We start from the raw sequence: 22236 nt of genomic DNA, 5'->3' as shown, positions 1-22236 counted from the left end.
TCGCACCCCACAGAGAGGCTGTGGCATAACCTGGATGTCCGAAGAGCGTTAAAAGCCTTCATTATCAGAACCGAATCTATTTGTACATCACACAGTCGCTTTATCAACGTGTCTCCCCCCAACCTGGGAGGTTGCATGACCAAAGCAGCCATCAGCAGAACCATTAAGGTATGCATCATTGAAGCCTACAAAGCGTTCAACCATCCGCTGCCTCAGGGAATCACAGCGCACTCTACACGAGGTGAAGCAGCCAATGCCGCCTTTAGGAAACAAGTACCCTTGATAGACATCTGTAGGGCTGCCACTTGGTCTTCTGTTTCCACCTTTGTCAGACACTACAAATTACATTCCCTAGCAGCCTCTGAAGCCACCTTTGGCAGACGAGTGTTGGAACACATTATCGGGGAATGATCTGACCCACCCGTTTTTTGGGACTGCTCTGGGAGTTCCCATCAAGATGTCCTTTCGCCTCCAGTAGAACGGTCCATTGGTTACTTACCGTGAAGGGGCCTTCTACTGGACGTTGGAAGGACATCTTGGCCCTCCCTGGATCAGCATTGGTTCCCGATAATGGATTCTGAAGTATATATCTGGTTTTTTTACACCAGAGTCTTTTTACATAGTTGTCATGTTTGACATGTTATGTGTTCCTGTCGCTTCCTGGTATACATTAGGGCAATATAGCTCTCACTACTCTTGACAGTTGTCTACTGGAAATCTGGCTGAGTGACCAAGCAGTTCACAGGAAGTGATGAAATTCTACATCCTGCCTCCCTGAGAATGGGTTGGAAACCACCCACCAAGATGTCCTTCCGATGTCCAGTAGAAAGCCCCTTCACGGTAAGTAACCAATGGACCGTTCGAGATGATGCACTGGGGAATTGATCTGATGTAGTAGTTTCTGTGAAGCACCCCAAGTCTATACTAGTGCTTCATAGTGGCTCAACCGTTCAAAGAGTACATTACCCTGCCTCATGCTATAAGTCGTCAATAATAGTTTAGTGACTTGGGAGTTTTCTCAAACTATTGGAACTCATATATAGCTGGGAATCGTGCTTCGTATGAGGTAAATGAGGAACAAGGTTTTAAAACAACGTGGTTGTAAGGCAATACACCAGGCAACAATGCATGAATATGGTCTCACTTGTTCATGTGCATTGACTGAACTTTTTCCTTAAATATATTTTGATAGTTTTTCAGAGGCTGGTTTCAACTATGAGAAAACTGAAGTGTGTTTTAATATTAAAGAGATTGCTTTTAAGTTTGTCATGGTAAAAACTATATGTAGCATCCTTTTTAGTGTATCCTAGCAACAAGAATGGCAATATCTGCAAAGGCCATTGGTGATCCTCAGTTAAAAAATAAAAATATTCTTTGAATGGAAGGATAGCCTTGATAATATCATAAACAAAGTAGTCCTAAGTCTAAAGTAAGCATGTATAAAGATTTTCTAATTTTATTAACTTTTAGAAAATACCTAGAAAAGTAGTAACTGCAAAATAGGTCACAGCAAGTATATTACACCTTGAAAAGGCTAATGAATCAGACAGGTTTAAAATAGATTAAAATCTCCCACTTGAGAAATATAGAACATGCAGTGATTTACATAATGTAAGGTTAATCATGTTTTGAGTACTTGAGTTTTGAACGATTTGCAACCAATTTGAAAGTGGCAGCTTTTAAAAACATTGCATCTGGTGTGAAGATAAACTTTTAACATAAAACAATTTTCTACTGCTATTGATAATGCATTTATGTTTCAAATGTTTCATAAACAGAAATATGCCTAGACTCATTATTAATCAGGTGCAAAGATGAGGTTTGTTTGCAGAGGCAATAAACATCATAGTATACTAAACATATTACATTGCTCTTTCTTTCTTTCTTTCTTTCTTTCTTTCTTTCTTTCTTTCTTTCTTTCTTTCTTTCTTTCTTTCTTTCTTTCTTTCTTTCTTTCTTTCTTTCTTTCTTTCTTTCTTTCTTTCTTTCTTTCTTCCATCCATCCCATCCATCCCATCCATCCCATCCATCCATCCATCCATCCATCCATCCATCCATCCATCCATCCATCCATCCATCCATCCATCCATCCATCCATCCATCCATCCATCCATCCATCCATCCATCCAACATAAGGCATCATTTTGTCAAACCTCTCCTGTTACTCTTATGGTGCCAGCTGAAATACTGCCCCAATTTCAACATGAGTTCTGACTAGACTCATTTTTCAGTAATAAGTCTAACTAGAGCAAGTCCCTAGATCCTAGATAATGGTCATGATCCAACAAAATGGTGCTGGCTTGTTATACCATAGCTTTGTAAATTCCTACTTAGCTGTATACCATAAACTCATCTTCTGCTTCCCTAGCCCTTCACCACTTAATTAGGCAGCCTTCCGTGTATATGCTTCCAATTGTCTGCTTACAGAGCTGGGTAATGTTCTACTTTGGCTGCTAGACAGCAGACTATAGCACATATTTTCCTGGAGATTTCATTTAAGATCTTGTTCTTTAAGCCAAAGCATAGTCTTGGCAGATAGTGGTAGACTTTGTTGTTGTTGATGGGGATGCTGCTACCCCAAAATCTACACACTTCTCTTTAGAGTAAAAATTAGAATACGTAGTTAAGACCGTTTGTTATGTCAGAGAGAAGAGACTGTATGATATTTATCATCATTAAAGTTTTCATTCCAGTATTTTGTGAATGAAAAACTGTTTCTCCCCAAAATTATCTTTTAGAAACATTTCTTTTCTGTTCCTGTAATATGTCTGCTCCATCCGTAATGCTGCTGTCAAAATTGTTTTGTCTCAATTGGTAGAGTTGCTGCATTCCTATTCATTGAGGTAGTGTTAAAAGGGAAGTAGCCAGATACCATCTTTTGTATTTTTGTTTTAAATTATGTGATGCATTTCTTGGATGTGGTGTAACATAGTCATGAGCCTAGTTACCTCTTCTTATCAAGATTAAGGCAGTGTGGGTATCTCCTTTTTCATTCATATCTGATATTTTACCTGGAAATTTTTCATAAGATCTACATATGTAGTCTCATTATCATACTTTTCAGAGAAAGTGTTTTAAATTGTATTCTTCTCACAAAAGCAGAGATGATTGATTTTGGAATCAAGGAGGTTAAATCACTGATTTTAAATCCATTGATTTAAGTTGTTTTCCATTTTGTAACTCAGATTGAGAAGCATGAATACTGATTGGATTCAGCTAGATAGTGTTTGTGTCACCTAGGAGAAAATCTTTAAAAGAGAGGAGAGGGGGTTATGCCACTCCACTCAGAACTGAAGCTACTAGAAACAAGAGGGACAATTCATGGTTTTGTTTGGTTTTTCTGTACACATATGAACAAAACCATGTAAAGGCTATTTTCCCAACACTTCAGAAGCAAGGACTGGCAATTACTGAATTCTTTCCCTACTGAACGGAATCAAATGTACTTTATTGATAGTTGCAAGTATTCATGATTTGATAGATGATCAGCCCAGGATAGTTGTTGGAAAGCATTAAAAATGTTATGAGATTATTGCTGTCCTGTTTGTTTTGGATTCCAAACCCATCACCCTGTCCCTGTTGGGGGCCTGGAATTGACTGCTGAAGAAAAAGCAATAAATAGCTCTTCTGGTTGGCCAGAATCTGTTGCAGATAAATTGGTATGTGGTATGAGTTACTTTCCTCTAAAGTGCCCAGATTTTCCCTTAATCAAAGGCCTTCCCCTCTTCCATCCTCCATCCTTTCTGCCTGTTTACCTTTAGTAGTTATTAGCATTGTATTTTAATGAACTGCTGCCATTTATTTTATTGTTATATATAAAATGTTGGAAGCTGCCCTGAGCTCATAAGAAGGGCAGCATATAAAACTAGTGAAGTGAATATACAAATAAGCTATCAAAATTCTGTCAAAATGCCACCAAGTTGCTCTCATTTATGGTGATCCTATGAATTAATGACCTCCAAAATGTCAGTTTCAGTGGAAGTTGATTTCAGGTAGCTGGCTCAGGTAGTTGACTCAGTCTTCCATTCTTTTAAGATCAGTAAAAGCGGTATCCAATACAGCAATCAGCAGATGCCTTAAATCCTGCAAAAATTGAAACTTACCGACCTCACAAGATGGCGCCACCTCCATGCATCACACCTTACTTGTCAGGGGGGCCGCAGCAAGGGCAGCCTTTTCTAAAATGTGTCAGTGAAGGAGATGTGAGGGCTGCCACGTGGTCCACGATATCGACCTTCATTAGACCTCTCAAGATTAACGTTTACAGTTCAGCCGACTGTCCTTTCAATTATAGGGTTCTGCAACATGTGGAATCCTTCCAGGATGATGACCCATCTTTATAAGGAGGGACACTGCTTGGTGAGGTCCCACAATATGTCCTTGATCTCAGAGGGAAAATGACTTGGTTACTCACCCATGAGAGGTGTTTTTTCCTCTGAGTCATGAGAGGACATTTTGGCCCTCCCAAGTCATCGTCCTATCAGCAATACCCTTCCATGATTGAGGCAGCCTATTTTCCTACATTCTCATGTGTGTTTATATGTTGCAACTTATTCTATTCTTCCTGTTGACTCCTGTCTGTGTCTTTGCCTTCTCGCTATGCATATAGGTTCTCAGTTAAGGTTCTTTTCTACTTGTAGTCTTGTTAGTCAGCTAGTCACCACAGCCCCTAGGGTATTTTCCAAAGTCCTGCTGGCACCAGTCACCTTGCTGAGAGAGAAAGGGATCCACATTCATCCTTATTTCACGATCTCTTCATCAGATCGACCTCTTACCATCAGGATGTGGCAGTGGTTCAAAGAGTACTATGACAACACAGATTTCTCATCAACCTTGAAAAAAGCAAGCTAACTTCTCCACTGTTTATCTGGAAGAGATTCTGTGATGCATTATATTTAGTCATGCAAGTTTCTATATGTTTTAATTTTGAGAGGATTAACTCTGTTAACAAAAGTACTTCACTTTGTTTAGGCAACATCGGTCAAGCCTTTATTAACACATAGCTGAAGCAAGAGAAATTACACACATACGCTAATTGTAATGAACAATAGAAAGATTAGTTATATTTTGGCTATACGTGAATACGTGGATTGGCTAAACTTTAGCACTCTGGATTAGTTACATATGCTGATCACACAAGTCTTTCACATGTTTTGCTGAAGGGATCAACAGAAGAGAAGAAGAGTTTGGATTTATACCCCACCCTTCTCTCCTGTAAGGAGACTCAAGGTGGTTTACGAACTTCTTTCCCTTCCTTTCCACACAACAGACACCTTGTGAGGTAGGTGGGGCTGAGAGAGTTGCGAAGAATTGTGACTAGCCAAGGTCACCCAGCAGCAATGTAGGGGTGCAGAAACACATCTGGTTCACCAGATAAACCTCTGCCACTCAGGTGCAGAAGTGGGGAACCCGATTCTCCATATTAGAATCCACCTGCTCTTAACCACTACACCACGCTGGCTCTCAACCTTCCTCATGGCACTCTAGACCCGAGGTGGCGAACCTTTGGCACTCCAGATGTTATGGTCATGCTGGCAGGGGCTGATGGGAATTGTAGTCCATAACATCTGGAGTGCCAAAGGTTCGCCACCACTGCTCTAGACTCTTTATAAGAAGTTTTAGTCTGATTTAAGCTTCTATAAGGTGGAGCATAGAGTTTAAATGAATTAGTGAATGTTGAGATTAGCCATGTGGAAATGGCTAATGAGATTAGCCATGTGGAAATGGTTCCTGTAAAGAAACAGGTCACACCCCGGTCTCAAAGGAAACCAACCACCAGTAGTTCGATGCAGGTTTCTAGAAAGTACAGTTACAAGGGATAATGGCTATAACGCCCTAACCCAAGATATGTTGTTGTATTCCAGTGAGTGGAAAGGATTGTGATGTGGTGGTATTTGTTTTAAGAGTATTCAGGAAGATTCAACATAAAGCAAATGAAGCTCTGAAATGCTTCCTGGAATCTTTGTACAGTTGGGATAGGGAGATGTTTTGAATTTTGGCTTAGTATCATAATAAACTGCATTTAATAGTACAATAAGCAATCCATGTGGAGAAATTCTGGAGGAAAAAGTGGTATTCAGCTTGTTGTTCTCAAGCCTTTATTGAGACCACAGATGGAACTTTTAAAATGACACATCAAATAAAAAGCAATTCAGTGTTCTAGTTTAAGAAAGCAGTTAATAAAAATAAGGGGGATTTCTCATGTACAGTTGCTGATGTGTTTTGGCGCTTAGTATTGCTTTCCTTTTTTGTGTAGGAGAATTTTATTGGATTTTATTCAGTGATAAATTGGCTTCAAGCATGGTAATATATCACGGGTCTACCTAGACAGAATAAAATTGAGGTTCTGAAGTAAATTGCTCCCATTGGTGAAACAGACCAAAGGCTATTTGTTCTTAAAAGAGCTGCTTGGAATCAAAATGATAAATGAGTCCTTTTTTTGTATTCTGAAAATATTGACAGAGTAAAATACTGCTCATAAGTTATGGTTATGAATCATTGGCTAGTTGATGTTTATTGCCCTGACCCTTGTCATTTGTCTATCTGTCCATCTGTCTGTCTGTGTAAAAATGTGTTGGCTTCCTGCCACTTTGAGGATACCTTTTAAATGAAAGAATATTGTTCTTTCCAAAAATGTCTGCTTTTAAAATAAAAGATAAATAATAATTACCAAGGAATATTTGGGCTAACAATTCATCTATATGAATTATTTTCAGCCTAATATTGAAGAATTTCACATCTGAGAAACCACAAAGAAATGCTTTAAAGGTGTCACAGCATATAAGCATCAAGGCATAGTATCAGTTTAATGAGCAATCAATATTTGTACAAGATTAGAAATCATCCTTCAGATGCAGGAATCATTTACTTCATTCTGCAGTCAAGGAGCTGTTCTGGCTAAGGGTCAAAGGAAGCCAGTCTTCTTACTCAGACATGGAGGGTGGAAGGTATCTTAGCATGGGTGACCCGACATAGAGTCAGAAGCCACTATCTGTCTACCTTCTGGCCTCCACTGGTGGGGAGAGTCACCAGCTCTCCAGTGAGGGCTGTGAACATCCAGGTGGGGCCTGAAGAAGATGGCTGCCTTGGAGGATGGACTGTGTGGCCTTATAGCCTGCTGAAGTCCCTCTCATCCCTCCTGTCCCCAGGCTTCACCTTCAAATCTCCAGGAATTTTCCAACCTGTCATTGGCAACCCAATTTCCAATTCTCTTTCTGACTTGGAAGAGAGCAGAAATCACTAGAGGAGTTCTGTCCCCCAAATGTATCTTTTCTCTTATTTACAGTTATGTTTTCCACCCTTTTACTCTTAATATCTTCAAAAATGAAATGAAAGAAAAACATATTTTTCACACTTTGGCCTGGTGCTTTGACCACATTGTTCTTCGACCTAAAATGGGGGAGCTGGAGTACAGAGTTTTGAAGGAGGACTTTGATATAGTGGGCATTGTGTTAAAAAAGAGCAGCCTTCATGCTGGAGCCATGGCTGCTGAGAGCTCAAGTTGGGAACCACTGTTGGGTTTCAATTCTCCCTGTCCCAGAAGATGATCATTAGCACAAGCTAGTGGAGGAGGGAGCTTTTAGCAGAAAAATCCACTGCAGTTGGGGTGAAACATTGCAAGGGTTCTCAGCTCATAGGGCTATCCCTATTGGTTCCTACCATCCCCAGGAGGTACTTTAAGCACGCTGAAGAAGAATAAAGCAGCACAGGGGACCTAAATAGGCTACAAAAAGTAGTTCCCAAGGCAGCACACTGGTTACGGAGTTAAAACCATTGAGGAATTTTCTTTCTTCAGTCCAAGGAGCATTGTCGGGCCACTATTCTTTTGCCTTGCATGTCAAGGAAACTGTAGCATGCTTGAAACTTGAGGAATCTCTTAACAGAGAAATATGTTACTCGTACTAGTGGAAATAGGAAAGTGAAGTTTGGACCTTGCCTTGTTACCAGATCAGATCACTCACCCATTCTAAGGTACCGTCTCCATCATAGAGTAGAAACAGCTTTCAGGATCAGTTGAGTGTTGCCTTTCCGTTGTTATTGTTGTTGTTGTTGTTGTTGTATGTGCGCCAGCCATCAAGTCACACTGACTCATGGTGATGCCATAGGGTTTTCAAAGCAAGAGGCATTTGGAGATTGTTTGCCATTGCTTGCCTCTGCATGGGCTGAGAGAGTTCTGAGAGAACTGTAACTAGCCCAAGATTACCCAGCATGTGGAGGTGGGGAATCAGACCAGATTAGAGTCTGCTGCTCTTAACTGCTATAACACACTGTCTTTCCCTTGGTACTGTGCCCATTTTACAGTTTAAGAAATGAAGTCATAGCGTTACTTTATTGTGAATAGAGGTATTTTAGTAAACCTCCTGTGGACACCTGTACTTATGGCTTTATTATTGTAATGAATTGGTTCTAATAATTAAAAATGCTTGATATGTGGATATTATAGTACTTTGACAAGATGCAAAATGTTAGTATGATTCATAACTTTAAACACCAAAGAAACTTCTGCATTATAAACATGCTGTAAACATGAATATATTATTTGTATTATCTTATAAAAGTAATATTTTCACTTTCATAGCTTTTTAATCACATTGTTAGTTTTAAATTGCAGAAGTTAATAAAGTTGCCTTCCTTTCATTGGCTTTTGATTTCTTTAAGGACCTGCAGAAATTGCACCAACAACATTTTTGGAAGCTTTGTTCAAACATTTGGAGTAGTGTTTAAAGTTGGAATTTAAAATTGGAAGGAAGAGCAAAACATAGTAGTTTATATGTTATAATACATTACAAATCAAACCCCTGTAATTTTTATGCATTTAATAACAATATTCTAGTTTGAAGCTTACACATCTTGAAGAATAATATTAACAGTTGTAATTGTGATTTAGTACTTCTCTGTAAACAGCAACAACTCCACTGTTTGTGGTCATAGCTATTTAGCAGAACTGAAAACTAAAATATGTGAGCAGGTGTTAGGGAGCATCTTTGGTATCCTTCTGGGTAAGCTGATATTTTAAGTCCTTGCAAATTCTGGTGAATCAAGAGTACCATGTAAACTGTATTTCATTCAATTTATGATGATTCAGGTGGCCTTTGGTATTGCCTCCAACAAACTCCCGTAGGGGAGGTGGTTTCCAGTGATAGACAGCACAGAAAGAGTTAAGTCCTGCCCGGTCCTGATTGGCTGGGCAGGGGGAATTGCCTGAGAGGAGAAAAAGAGGCAGCTGGAGTCGTGAAGGGTTTTTTCCCCCTCTGGGAAGTGTTGAGTGAGAGAGACTCCAGAAAAGGGGTCTGAGACCAAAATCCTGTCACGGCTACTGAATATATAAAATTAGGATGACCCTAAGAGCATGTCCTTGGGACTTGTTTACTTTCCCTAAAGGGGAGGTCTCCTAGATATGGCTGCAAGGAAGCGCCTGAGGGAGACTGGTCAGTTTTGAAGTGGAATACCAGCTTCCTAAGGGAAGAGCTGTGACCCTTCTTGGTGTAAGCCAGTAAACATGGGGATTCTAAGCAGGGACCCAATCACCTCACTGTTGATCATAGGACCATTTGAGAGTCTAAATACCAGTCTGAATGACAATATGATTACTTCTGTGTTTTTTTTTTATGTTTGTGTGTTCCTCAACCCTACCAAAGAAATGTTTGATGTTACTGTTTCTTTTAAATAAATTTTTTTATGTTGTGGAGCTGTAAGGTGATACAGGCTCTGGTGTTGATTATTAGGGAGATCCCTAAAGTCCATAAGGAATAATTCCTGAGGGAATAACTCCCCGGTTTTAGAGCATGTGAAAGGTGGATCCTCCCTCACTCCTTTTGGTTGTGTGTTACACCCTCCACCCACTTTTTGCACTGTCTGCCCTTCACTAGTCTTAAGTCATTTTGTTTTAATGATGAATTGGCCAAAACTGGCAGCACTTAAAACAACTAAATGTGTGCCAAATAGTCACAGAGAAGTAGTTTCAACCTGTTTTCTGTACTAAAAATGTATTACTAAGCAGAGTTTGTAGAGCAAGAGTCCCCAACATGATATTTGGGGGAAAAATAATTGCTCAAATATTATCTGGAGCAGAAATCTGGGGTATGAGTTCGAGTCTAATTGTGCAATTAGAAACACTCCAAAATAAATTCCTTAGGAAAATTCTTGGTCTGCCAAAATCTACTCCAGCCCCTCTGTTGCGTTTGGAGACGGGAGTACCAGCTATCAAAACAAGAATTCACCTCAGACAGTTGGTATATTACAAAAGGTTGGCCAGATTACCCAAAGAACACTTGGCCAAACTTTGCCTAGGGTATAGAACACATTATAAATCCTGGTTAACCCATTTAAATGCTTTAATTAACATCCCATCTCTGGAATCTATTTTTATATGGGATACTGGTTCCCCCTTTAGGGAAGGGACAGAATAACAATAGCAGATTGCTGAACGCCATCTATTTTATTTTACTGTAGTTTATTATATTATTGGAAATATCTTATGGTTTTCGCTGCTTTTAAATGTTTTAATTGTTTATATTGTCTTTTTAATGTTGTACACCGCCCAGAGCCCCTTGGGGATGGGGCGGTATATAAGTTCAAAAAATAAATAAATAAATAAATAAATAAATAAATAAATAAATATGGGGGCCAGGTAAAATCAGAGACTGGTTATTTAGTAAAAATTCTCAACAGGATATTATGAGTGCTGTCAACTCAGATTTTGCCCCTTGGTTCCCAAAAATTAAGAAAAACTGCAATCAGGCCCTTTACCTTTAAGAAAAGCATTCACCAGCTTAAGATTTAGCCATCAAATTATCTCTTTGGTAGATACAATAAGTGTGCCAAGGAACAATGTATTTGTGATTGTGGCACAAACCAGATAGAAGACGTAAAACATTATATTTTGCATTGTCCTATGTTTGATCACATTAGAAATTTATATCTTAAAAATATTCTTGACAACGTATCTAGTACTGAGGAGAATAAAGTGTGTTTCTTGTTGGCTGATGTTTTTGTGGAAGTTACACATAGGGTTGCTTCAGTTATGTTCCTTTCTACTAAACTTAGAATGCAGGAAGGTTGTAGTTTGAAGAATAAGCTATAAGATGGAAGATCTGAAACTTCGTAAGAAATGATGGAAGATCTGAAAAGTTGTAAATTCCAAAGGTCATGCTTCCACCATTGTGTATATAATTTGGTTTTAATATGGTTTCTGTTTTAATTTGTGGATCTGTCATGTAATTTGAAAGGCCTATGGCTAGCAAATAAAGACTGACTGACTGATATTTGGGGGTACCATGGCTCCAGCTGACACCTTTTCTGTTGCCCCCCCCCCCCCAAATGTTGTAAAAATGTGGGCAGAACTAGGTGGGGATTTTGTCTGGCAGAGCTTCTGATGGGTCTTTGGAAATCTGATTGGAAGTGCAGATATTTTTTAAAAAGTGTTTCTTTGGAAGCAGCTGCCACAACAGCACAAGGATCTTCTTTGCATGGCTGAAGGTAAACTGCATGTATGCAAGAAAATCTTTTAAAACAATACATTCCTTTTTAAAATGCACCTTGTCAAACAGAGCTTCTGTCTGAAAGGTTGAAGTATTAGAGTTGTGCATAACCTCATTCCTTGACATTTTTTTGGTGACTATTTCTGAGCAGTCATTTTGTAGTTGTGCTCACCAGCCTCTGTCAGAATTCCAAAAGTGCCTACAGGCACAAAAATGGTTGGGGACTTTGTTATAGACCAAGCCTCAAAATAGTTGGTGGTGACATTTGCAATAATGGAAAATAATTGGAATATTAATGTTATTTTTGTTCATTTGGTTTAAGCTGGACTTGTGATCTGCAGAATGCTGACCTATCCTCCAACTCGAAGAGAATTAATTGTGGGTTGTGGTCTACAAATGTTCCAACAACTGGCAGGGATTAACACAGTCATGTATGTATCAATTTCTTTTAATTTTCTCTAAATGTTGGAATGTGTTTCAGGTGTGCAAATTCAGCTAGAGGTAAAATGGATACAAAGTTGTCTCAGTCATTGAGCACAATGTAGAAAAGGAAACATCCATATAAGAAACTTTCAATAACATTTTTGCATTTTGAGATAGGTTTTTGTAATATTGAATGAAAATGCATCATATACTTCATCATTTCCCCAAAGAACTCCTGGGAAGACTTTCACTTTGTAGTTTTTGATTGCTTGGTCTGAGAGAATGCAGATTTGTTGCCAGCAGAGCAGCCACATGCAGGTGGATTCTGCTATATTCTATTAAAATCTCAAATTTGGGGCCAGACAGCAGAAGAGTAGGGGCTGCTCTGGCCCTTGACTTTTTGAAATTCCAAGAGGTATTCCAGATGCACACTGTCTGTGAACTCTGCATGGGAACATCTGTAGTCTGCACACATCCAACTGCAATGTATGTGGTAGAATACTTGTGTTACTGAATATGCTTCTAATTCTCCTAAACTTGGAGACATTTGGAGCTTTGGCACAACATTTTTCTAGCTTCTGCAACTATCTGCTTTGCTTGCAACCAAGGCTTGCAAGTGTGTGTGTGTGTGTGTGTGTGTGTGTGTGAGAGAGAGAGAGAGAGAGAGAATTGCTGTGTAAATGAAAGAGAGCAGAAACTGTGTATGCTGTTGCTATAGACCTAAAAATATGATATATCACATCTGTATGTTGCTTCAGTGGAGTAGCTCCTTGGAGCAGTTTTGAGTTGGAAAAATGAGTGTGTGTGTGTGGGGGGGGGGGGTATGTTTAGACCAAATGCAGTTCATATGATATTTAGATTCACTAAGATTAGGTAAATGTTATTTATCGCATGTATTGGCAGAGAACCTTTCGAATGCTTTCCTGTGCCTAACAACAGAATCCAGAAAATGTTGTTTCAGAGTCAGGTGATTTTCAGAATGTAGAAATATAGCGTTGGCAGACTGCAAATGGAGCAGCTTCTGAAGTTTGTAAAGAAAAAGTTTTTGGGAGCATATCCACAACTTTCTTTTTAAGCAGTATGTTGATGTAAGGTACTCATGATGTAAGGTACGCATCTCACTTTGTAAGATGTAAGGTACTCATGAGCTCACTTTCTTCATAAATGCACAGCATTTTAGTAGTTTTTGAAAATGCCACAGAATTACTGTTGTTCATCAGTGTGTGTGTGTGTGTGTGTGTGTGTGTGTGTGTGTGTGTGTGTGTGTGTGTGTGTGAGGGAGAAGTGAAGAAGTTGCTGCAATAAAACTTATTGGTCTAATGATTGGCAAAGATTTAGCTAATAATTGTTTAGTAACTTAGTATTAAAGGTGCACAGTCCAGTGGGGAGGACCCATGGCTCAGTGCTGGAGCAACTGCTTGACAAAGGTTCCGTGTTCAATCCCTGGTATATTCACTTAAGTATCAAGTAGGAGGAATTATAAAAGATTTCTACTGCAGCTAGTTGGAGTAGACAATACTGACCTTGATGGACTGCTGGTCTGATTCACTCTAGGGCAACTTCATGTGTTCAGTACAAAGCAGTTTTCTTTTTATGTTGCTAGTGTGATATGAGGCATGTGTCTGCACTTTAAAAAACACATACAGAAAATGAGTCAGATATTGTTGATTGTGACCCTGTATCATGGACGTAGGTAAGGGGGGGGTTTCTCGGGTTTGAACCCCCCATTCATGTCCGAAGCTCCGCCCCTTCGTTTGTGGGTTTTTAAAACATTTTAGTGCTTTTTCGGTTTTTGGCCTGCAGGGAGAGCATTGTTTGGGCTAGCAGCACCAAACGTTCAGGGATTATGTGGGGGACTCTCCTGATAATACTACCCAGGTTTGGTGAGGTTTGGTCCAGGGGGTCCAAAGTTATGGACTCCCAAAGGGGGTGCCCCATCCTCCATTGTTTCCAATGGGAGCTAATAGAAGATGGGGGCTACACCTTTGAGGGTCCATAACTTTGGACCTGACTCAAATGCATTCACCAAACCTGGAGGTGATATCCATTAGGAGAGGAACTCCTAAAGATCACCCTGAGAAGTTTGGTGCTTCTAGCTTGTAACCATTGCACCCCTGACAGCAGGCACCCCCCAAATTTCCCCAGATTCTCCTTTTAAATCCACCCCGTTCAGCATGGATTTAAAGGGAGAATCTGAGGTCCTCAGTTCAGAAGAAGAAGAAGAGTTTGGATTTATACCCCCCTTTCTCTCCTGTAGGAGAGTCAAAGGGGCTTACAACCTCCTTGCCCTTGCTCCCCTCACAACAAACACCTGTAGGGTGGGTGGGAGACTGAGAGGGAAGTTCCTGAAAAGCTGTACAACTAGCCCAAAGGTCACTTGGCTAGAAGCGTGTGTGTGGGAGTTCACAGAGCTAATCTGAATTCCCCCAGATAAGCCTCCCACAGCTCAAGTGTGCAGATCAGGGAATGTCAAACCCGGGTTCCTCTAGATTAGAATGCACCTGCTCTTAATCACTACGCCACATTGAAAGTGATGCTGTTTCAGGGTGGGGGATAATCCCACCCCCCAAACAGCATCACTTTCAATGTTGTTTAACTAGGGACCCCAGATTCTCCCTTTAAGGTGGATTTAAAAGGAGAATTTGGGCTCTCTAAACACCATTGAAAGTGATGCTGTTTGGGGGTGGATTCCAGCATCACAACGGCTGCCCGGGGGGGGGGCCCACAAAACTCAGATTTTGCAGCAGGCTCCATTTTCCCTCTGTGCCTCTGCCCAGAGGGGAGGGGCAGGGCAGGGCAGGGCAGGGCAGGGGAGTCTGCCATCCCCGACCTCGGAGAGCTGCATTTATAAGCACTAGACCAGGGGCGGGGCTTGGGGAGGCGTGGTCATGCCCTAGGGGTGGGTGGGGTGTGGCCCCACCCCCGAACCCCACCCCATTAAAAATCTATACCTACGTCCCTGCCCTGTATTGTTTCTTTTGTTGAGAATTGTTGAGAATTGACATTGTATAAGGCATATTAGAACCTGAAATCTGACTAATTGTAGTCTTAAACTTATTCTGTCACTCAAATGTTTAATGGTACACTGCTGAAAGAGCATCATGTTAGAATAATTTGAATTTGAAAATCTGTTTTATACACCAGCATTGGGACAGTGCTTCAAAGTGGTGGATTCTAATCTGGAAAGCTGGGTTTGATTCTTCACTCCTCCACAAGACCTGACAGACTCTGATCTGACGAACCGGATTTGTTCCCCACTCTTCCACATGAAGCCTGCTAAGTGACTTTGGGCTAGTCACTGTTCTCTCAGAACTCTCTTAGCCCCACCTGCCTCACAAGGTGTCTGTTGTGGGGAGAGGAAGTAAGGAGTTTATAAACTGCTTTGAGACTCCTTACAGTTGAGAAAAGTGGGATACTAATTCAAACTCTTCATCTATTGAATGTGAGAGCCATAGACTGAACCACACGTAGATGTTAGGGGCAAGGGAAAGATGCTTTTGTGTGAGTATCAAATATTGCTGTGTGCAACTATTGATCAGATTGGTCCTACCTGAAAGTATGAGGTCATTACCAAACGGAACAGTAATTTTGATGAGCAATATAGGCAGTTCTTTTTTGTTACTTTCCAAAACACAGCCATTTCTGAGGAGACATATCTGGATTTTAAAACACTACCACAAGACATGTCCAGAACAGTGAATTGTAACAATAAATAAATACAATATTTGACATCAAGCGGATTTATTCTGTAATCTCTAAACAAGTAGGCTTTTGCAATTAATAAGAAATTTTATAAGTAATTTTTCAGCAAGTGGTATGGCCCCTCAATGATGCGGCTGGCCTCCACTTGGGCCAGGGCTTTTATGGCCTTGGCCCCTGCCTGGTGGAAGGCCCTTCCTCCAGCTGTCCGGGCCCTGCGGGACCTTGGTGAGTTCCGCAGGGCCTGTAAGACCAAATTGTTCCACCGGGCTTTTGAAGTGACCGGCCACTGATGCACACCCCCTTTTTGGTGGTCCCCCTTCTGATGGTCCCCTTAATATCTGAGGGACATACCGCCCCCCTAGTTGTCAGACGAGATATTGTATACTGGAACACTGTGTTTTAATAGGGGTTTTAATTGTTTAATCCTAATAGAGCCATATATATGTTATTATAGTTGTATTTTGTTATGTTTTAAACTATGCTCTACTTATATATATCAATATGTTGTGTACTGCCCAGAGCCCTCCAGGGGAGGGCGGTATACAAAACCCATCATCATCATCATCATCATCATCATCATCATCATCATCATCATCATCATCATCATCATCATCAATAATAATAATAATAATAATAATAATAATAATACGCCGATACATTACAGGCCTCTGGGTGAGGCTCGAATTGTAATGAAGGCCAACAACCAGCTAAAGATCTGGCAACACCACCACCACCACCAGTACTACTACTACTACTACTACTACTACTACTACTACTACTACTACTACTACTACTACTACTACTACTACTAATAATAATAATAATAATAATAATAATAATAATAATAATAATAATACACCGATACATTACAACTTCCTAGGCCTCTGGGTGAGGCTCAAATTGTAATGAAGGCCAACAACCAGCTAAAGATCTGGCAGCTGTGAAATCTATAATAATAATAATAATAATAATAATAATAATAATAATAATAATAATAATAATAATAATACATAAGAACAGCTAAGAACTGGTGGGAACATTGTCCAGAGAAAGTAATGGAAAATGAGAAGGTCAAGATCCTGTGGGACTTTCGAATCCAAACGGACAAAGTGTTGAAACACAATACACCAGACATCACCGTGATCGAGGACAAGAAGGTGACCATCATTGACATCGACCATCCTTGGTGATAGCAGGGTCAGTGAAAAAGAACACGAGAAGATTACTAGATACTGCGATTTGAAAATCGAGCTTCAGTGTCTATGGCACAAACCAGCTGAGGTCGTCCCAGTGGTAATCGGCACGCTGGGCACCATCCCGAAAACACTAGGGCAGCACTTGAAACATCTTCGAATTGACAAAATTATCATCTGTCAAATTCAGAAGGCAGCCCTGCTGGGATTCACACGAATACTACGCTGATACATTACAACTTCCTAGGCCTCTGGGTGAGGCTCGAATTGTAATGAAGGCCAACAACCAGCTAAAGATCTGGCAGCTGTGAAATCTACAACTACAACAACAGCAGCAGCAGCAGCAGCAGCAGCAGCAACAACAACAACAACGGAACATTGTGAACAGTGGACGTGATCAATTTGAAATTATTGGAAATATAAAAGTGAAGAATGAGGTGTCCTTCCCTTTGTTGTCTTTCAAAAGTTATTGCTTGTAAATAAGTGTTTGTATGTAACAGGGTATTCAAAATGTAGAAAGTCAAATACTTCTCCCTGACTTTGTGCTTATCTAAGTAAAGCTCTTCTGTATGAATTTGATCATCTTGTTTGCTTCTTGCCTACTGAGCTATTAGGATCAGGAAAATAAAGTTTTATACCCCTGTGCTGCAGTCTCATTGGACACCAACACAGTTCCCAATGCCGACACCCCTTTTGGGTTGAGTGCTGCCGAGTGTCCTCGCCTTCCAGGCTCACGGGGATTCTGGTTACAGCTGCTAGCAGGCACAGATGCAAGAGAGGGAGAGAGCAGTCTTACTCTGAGTCCAGAGGAACATGTTCCAAGCAGGTCTATGAAGAGGCAGTCAAGGTTTGAAGATAGGTCAGGTCGGGCAATCTGGTCTGAGTTCTGAGTGATCAGTCTGTGAGCAGATGCAGAAAACTGTCAGGCTTTCAACAATGCTGCTCCTGCAACTTTCATTTCCCAGATCTGTCTCTTATATGTCTGTGTTGTGGCTCAGTCTTGATCCTGAGCTGAATCTCAGCATTCTCTACAATGCCTTAGGGTTTCCAAGCATGCACTGCACCTTTTAGATTGCAGTTCCTACTGTGTGTGAATTCTCAGCTACCTTACAGACTCGGGTGAGCTGCTAGGTTGGCCCTCAGTGGCTGGAGATGCTTCTGCAAGCACTCTGACTTCCAACTCTTGGCATTGGCCAGCTCTATCTATGTCCTGTGAGACTTCTGGCTGTACTTGAGGCCCAGTTGACTGGGGCTCCAGCACAGCAGTCATCCTTCCAGTACTCCTCATAAAAGGACTCCTGACTGGCTGACTCTGAGCCAACAACACCAAGGTTCTCAGCACCTGACTGCCTCCCCAGTCACCCACCTTGTTGGCATTGTGCCAGCCGGGTGGGCAAATGTGCCAACATGAGGTCATGCTGGTTCCATTGAACCCGTTGTCCCCCTTTCCCTTTGGATGAGGCTATTAACTTGTTAAAATGTAGGAATTGGAGCCTAAATTTCCAGCTTCAAGTGATACCTTTTTAAACATACAAAATAAAATCAACTTCACTAGCAGTAAATGCTAATTCCAACAATTAAACAAATAGCAAAGTTCTGGGTAGTGGGTTCTGGGTAATGGGAGAGGAAGATTTCATTACAATGTTCCTTGCTGTAATTTGTCTTGTTGCCTTAGAGGGTTTGTTCGTAGCATTTTTATCCTACCTTGCTATTTTAAAAGCCCTCAAGTGGCTCATGATGAAATACAATCAATATGCAATTAAAACACACTCAAAACAAAACAAAATATAAATCAAATCATGATAGCCAAAATAATGAGCAGCTGCAAAAATCATAAAAAATCAACGTAGAAGGTCTGAAAATAATATCAATAGTTCATACTGAAAACTAATTAAATCAGTATTTTGATTTAAATGTTGCAGCCTATCTGTGTAGAAGTCACTGAAACTGATCTCATTTGACTGTACTCCATGTGTCACCTGTAATGTTTACTGCTTTGTCTCATGCAGCAACCTTGCTGCTTATTCTACCAATGGCAGTGACTTGTGAAGATGGTTAAACTTATGCTTGTGGGTAGGGATCTGTAAGACCACCACATGGAGTGTTCATTCTCACTTGAAGAAATAGGAGAAAGGCATCTTACTGGACTTTGAGGCAAGAAATGCACTGCTGTTTCCAATCACCACTGGCAGGAGGCGCTCTTCTCCAGATCTTTCCCTGCCTCCATATCTCTCTCTTCCCCCCCCCCCTTCATTCCAGTCTTTTCTACTTTTTTAAAAAAAATCTCTTTACATATTTTGTGCTCTTGCTATTTATTGCTCTTTTTAAAATGTCTTTAACAATTCTTTTATTTTCATTTCATATTGTCAAGAATATTTGTTCTTTCTTAGAAAAGCAGATCACACCCCCCCCCCCCAGCAGCACAGATGTTTCTCCAATCCCATTTTGGAGGGAGTGGGATACTCTGAAACAGGAATTGGAGGGAGACATTTTGATCTACTGTGGAGCAAGGGGAGGCTGGAAAATCAGGCTGTGTAGGCTGAAGATCTTGCACCCATGGAAATGTTTGTCTAGGTGTAAGTCACTGATTGAATTCCTGATTTCATTTGCCTCTGAAAAGAGAAATGGGCCCAAAGCTGTGTCTTTTGGCTCCAAAATGGGGCAGTGGTGGTGGTGGAATAGCCCCTGTACATGACACAGTCTGTGAACAGATGGCATATATTATGTTCTAGGACTCTAGTCAATCACCCCAGGGCAGAACTCCTGCCCCAGCCTCAGAGGAATGAAGGCTCATTTCAGTGCCACTAAAGGTGATCTCAGCAGTTTGTAGCCTAGGAAGACTTTTAAGGATGTGTCATTTGCACCATAGGTGTAACTCCCTTCTCCTGCATTCTGGACCAGGGGCTCCCTTCAGTGATAGGAGGATGAAGCAACCCACCTCTAATTATCAACATTGTAGAGGCATGCCAAACCCCTTATTCTATAACTTAGCCTAGAAAGACCTCCCATTTCTTCTAAGCCTTCCTACCACAGGAGGATAGGAGAATGAAATGAAAAGCAGATGAAAGCAGATGGTTTGAAGCTGAGTCTGCATCTCATGAGGGAGAAAGGGACCTCTTTCAAAGTGAAAGAGAATCAGTTTGAGAAACAGATCTCTGTGTTAGTACTCTTAAGCAGACATTTCTTTGTAAGACAATTCCTGTGAGATAGGAAATAAGCCTTTTAGAGCTCCTTGATTCCTCAGAAAAGCCTCCTAAGCAGTGGTGAACCGCCACAAAACAGCGCTCGAGGCTTGCCCTGGACACCACACCCAGACCCTGGCCAAACCCCTCCCACTGCCACCAAATCCCCCCGCTGCACTCCCTCGCTCGCCCCCTCCCACTGCTGAACTCCCAATGAACATCCTACCCCCAGCCCCCTGCTGGGGGATAACCATGGCAGCGCAAGTAACTGGGATCCAAGCACATGGCAACTTCTCCATGGTCCCCTTGCCACCTGAAACTGTAGGTCAGCTGGCTGCCCCTGCTTGGGCATGTGGCTGAGTGGCTTTATACCCCAAGGCACCTTATTAGATCTCCAAACCAAAGGCATGCACAGCCTGCCCCCACAGAAGGATCCATCCTGATGCCCAGCTCGCCCAACTGTGGACCAAAGAGCCAACAGAACAACCAGCCTAATTTTCATTCATTCATTCATTCATTCATTCATTCATTCATTCATTCATTCATTCATTCATTCATTCATTCATTCATTCATTCATTCATTCATTCGACTTTTATGCCACCCACCCCTGGAGGGCTCTGGGTGGTGTACAACAACTAATATAATCTAAAATGACAAGAAGAGCACATACAATAAATACATACAATGTAATAAAATTAGGACTCTAAACTTCACATTAAAACCATTTAAAACAGCGCACAAAACATCACGTCCGGCAATCTAAAGGTCCCTCTGAGGAGGGTATGGAAAGGCCCGAGACATGAATACAATCAAAAAGTATGGAGAGGGTGATGGGCAAGCTGCCATTCTGAAACAAACAAGGCAGTCAAAATGTGCAAGCCCTCTTTAAATAGTCCCTGTGGCCTCCCTGACCTCACCCCTGCCTGCTCGATTGCTGCCTGACATGGCAGGTTGTGAGAGCACCTTCCAGCCCTGAGGATACCGTGCAACTACCAGATGCGTTTTTCATTCTTGCCTACCCCTGTTCCTGAACTTCAAACAGCGGTAAGTCCTGGCCACACTTCCTAGCAGCCCTTGTTCAGCCAAGCTGAGTTGCCACACAATTGTACAATGGGAGAGCAGTTTAGAAGATGGGAAAGGGATCAACCCACAGTTCCATAGTTCCCTGGCATCCTTTGACTTCTCTAAACCCGCAGCAGATCAGATTAAGGTTTGCTCTTGTCTTGTTTGGTGGTGGAAAGTGCCATCAAGTCACAGGTGTCTTATGGTTTTCAAGGCAAGAGATGTTCAGAGGTGGTTTGTCATTGCCTGCCTCTGCGTGGACTGAGAGAGTGCTGAAGGAACTGTAACTGGCCTAAGGTCACCCAGCAGGCTTCATGTGGAGGATTGGAGAATTGAACCCAGTTCTCCAGATTAGACTCTGCCATTTTAACCATGACATCACATTGGCTCTCCTTGTCTTGTTTACTCCTTGGGGTTTTTTAAGGGGAAGGGGAATGGGACATGGAAACAAAGTTTACATGGAACATGTTTGTTTTGTTTGAGTTTGCTATCTTCTAACATACCTTCTTCCAATGTAATTTCAGTGAAATTACATTTGATTTTATTGCCAGAAATATATTTATGAGCACTAATGCTAGGGTTATGCTGGCAAAGAAACCTCCACTTCAGCAACAGGCTGGAGGACTGCTAATTAACTCCTCTATGGATTCTCTAATATGTTCTCCATGTTATTGTCATTTGCCATGTTCTTAACTAATTACAAGTGGTATACAAGTTACACTTTCACTCCAGTCTTATTCACAAATCGGTATACTTCAGTGTGAAAATGGTCTCAGACCTGTGCTTCAGACAGTATTTTATTGTAGGCATCAGAGTCTGTATAAAATGGAGCATTAACCAAGCTTCAAAGAATTTTAGTTCTAGATAAATGTACCTTACCTATAGTCATCTTTGCTTAGCCATGGAAGACAATTGTGTGTTATTAAAAGCAGTCTTTTTTCTTCTTCTTGATCCTGCCAAGAAGTCATAGTACTGTTTGATATCAGCCTGTTGCCTTGGTAATAACTGTAATGTCACAAATTCAGTATTATAACTTCACTGCAGGATCAAAAAGCAGGGAGTGTGCAGACTGTGTGGGAAAGAGGCCAAAGGCTTTGTTGTAATACACAGTTTTGGTAATTAGCATTCAGGTTAGATGGAGAGAGAATGGCTTTTTTAAAAAGTTGAAATGAATGTCCCAGAGTTTTGAAGGC

General features: G+C 41.1%; 1 protein-coding gene across 1 annotated transcript in view; it reads left to right on the top strand.

The window, feature by feature from the left end:
- SLC2A13 (solute carrier family 2 member 13) overlaps nucleotides 1–22236 on the top strand; it is a 138208-nt gene that overhangs the window by 56508 nt on the left and 59464 nt on the right. Inside the window, exon 4 of the mRNA XM_048500126.1 lies at nucleotides 11803–11911. Within this exon, the coding sequence (XP_048356083.1) occupies nucleotides 11803–11911 (109 nt within the window). The remainder of the gene's footprint in view (nucleotides 1–11802; nucleotides 11912–22236) is intronic.

This window comes from Sphaerodactylus townsendi, linkage group LG06 (genome assembly GCF_021028975.2).
Source record: "Sphaerodactylus townsendi isolate TG3544 linkage group LG06, MPM_Stown_v2.3, whole genome shotgun sequence".
NCBI lineage: Eukaryota > Metazoa > Chordata > Lepidosauria > Squamata > Sphaerodactylidae > Sphaerodactylus > Sphaerodactylus townsendi.
This window is presented reverse-complemented; position numbering and strand designations above follow the sequence as displayed.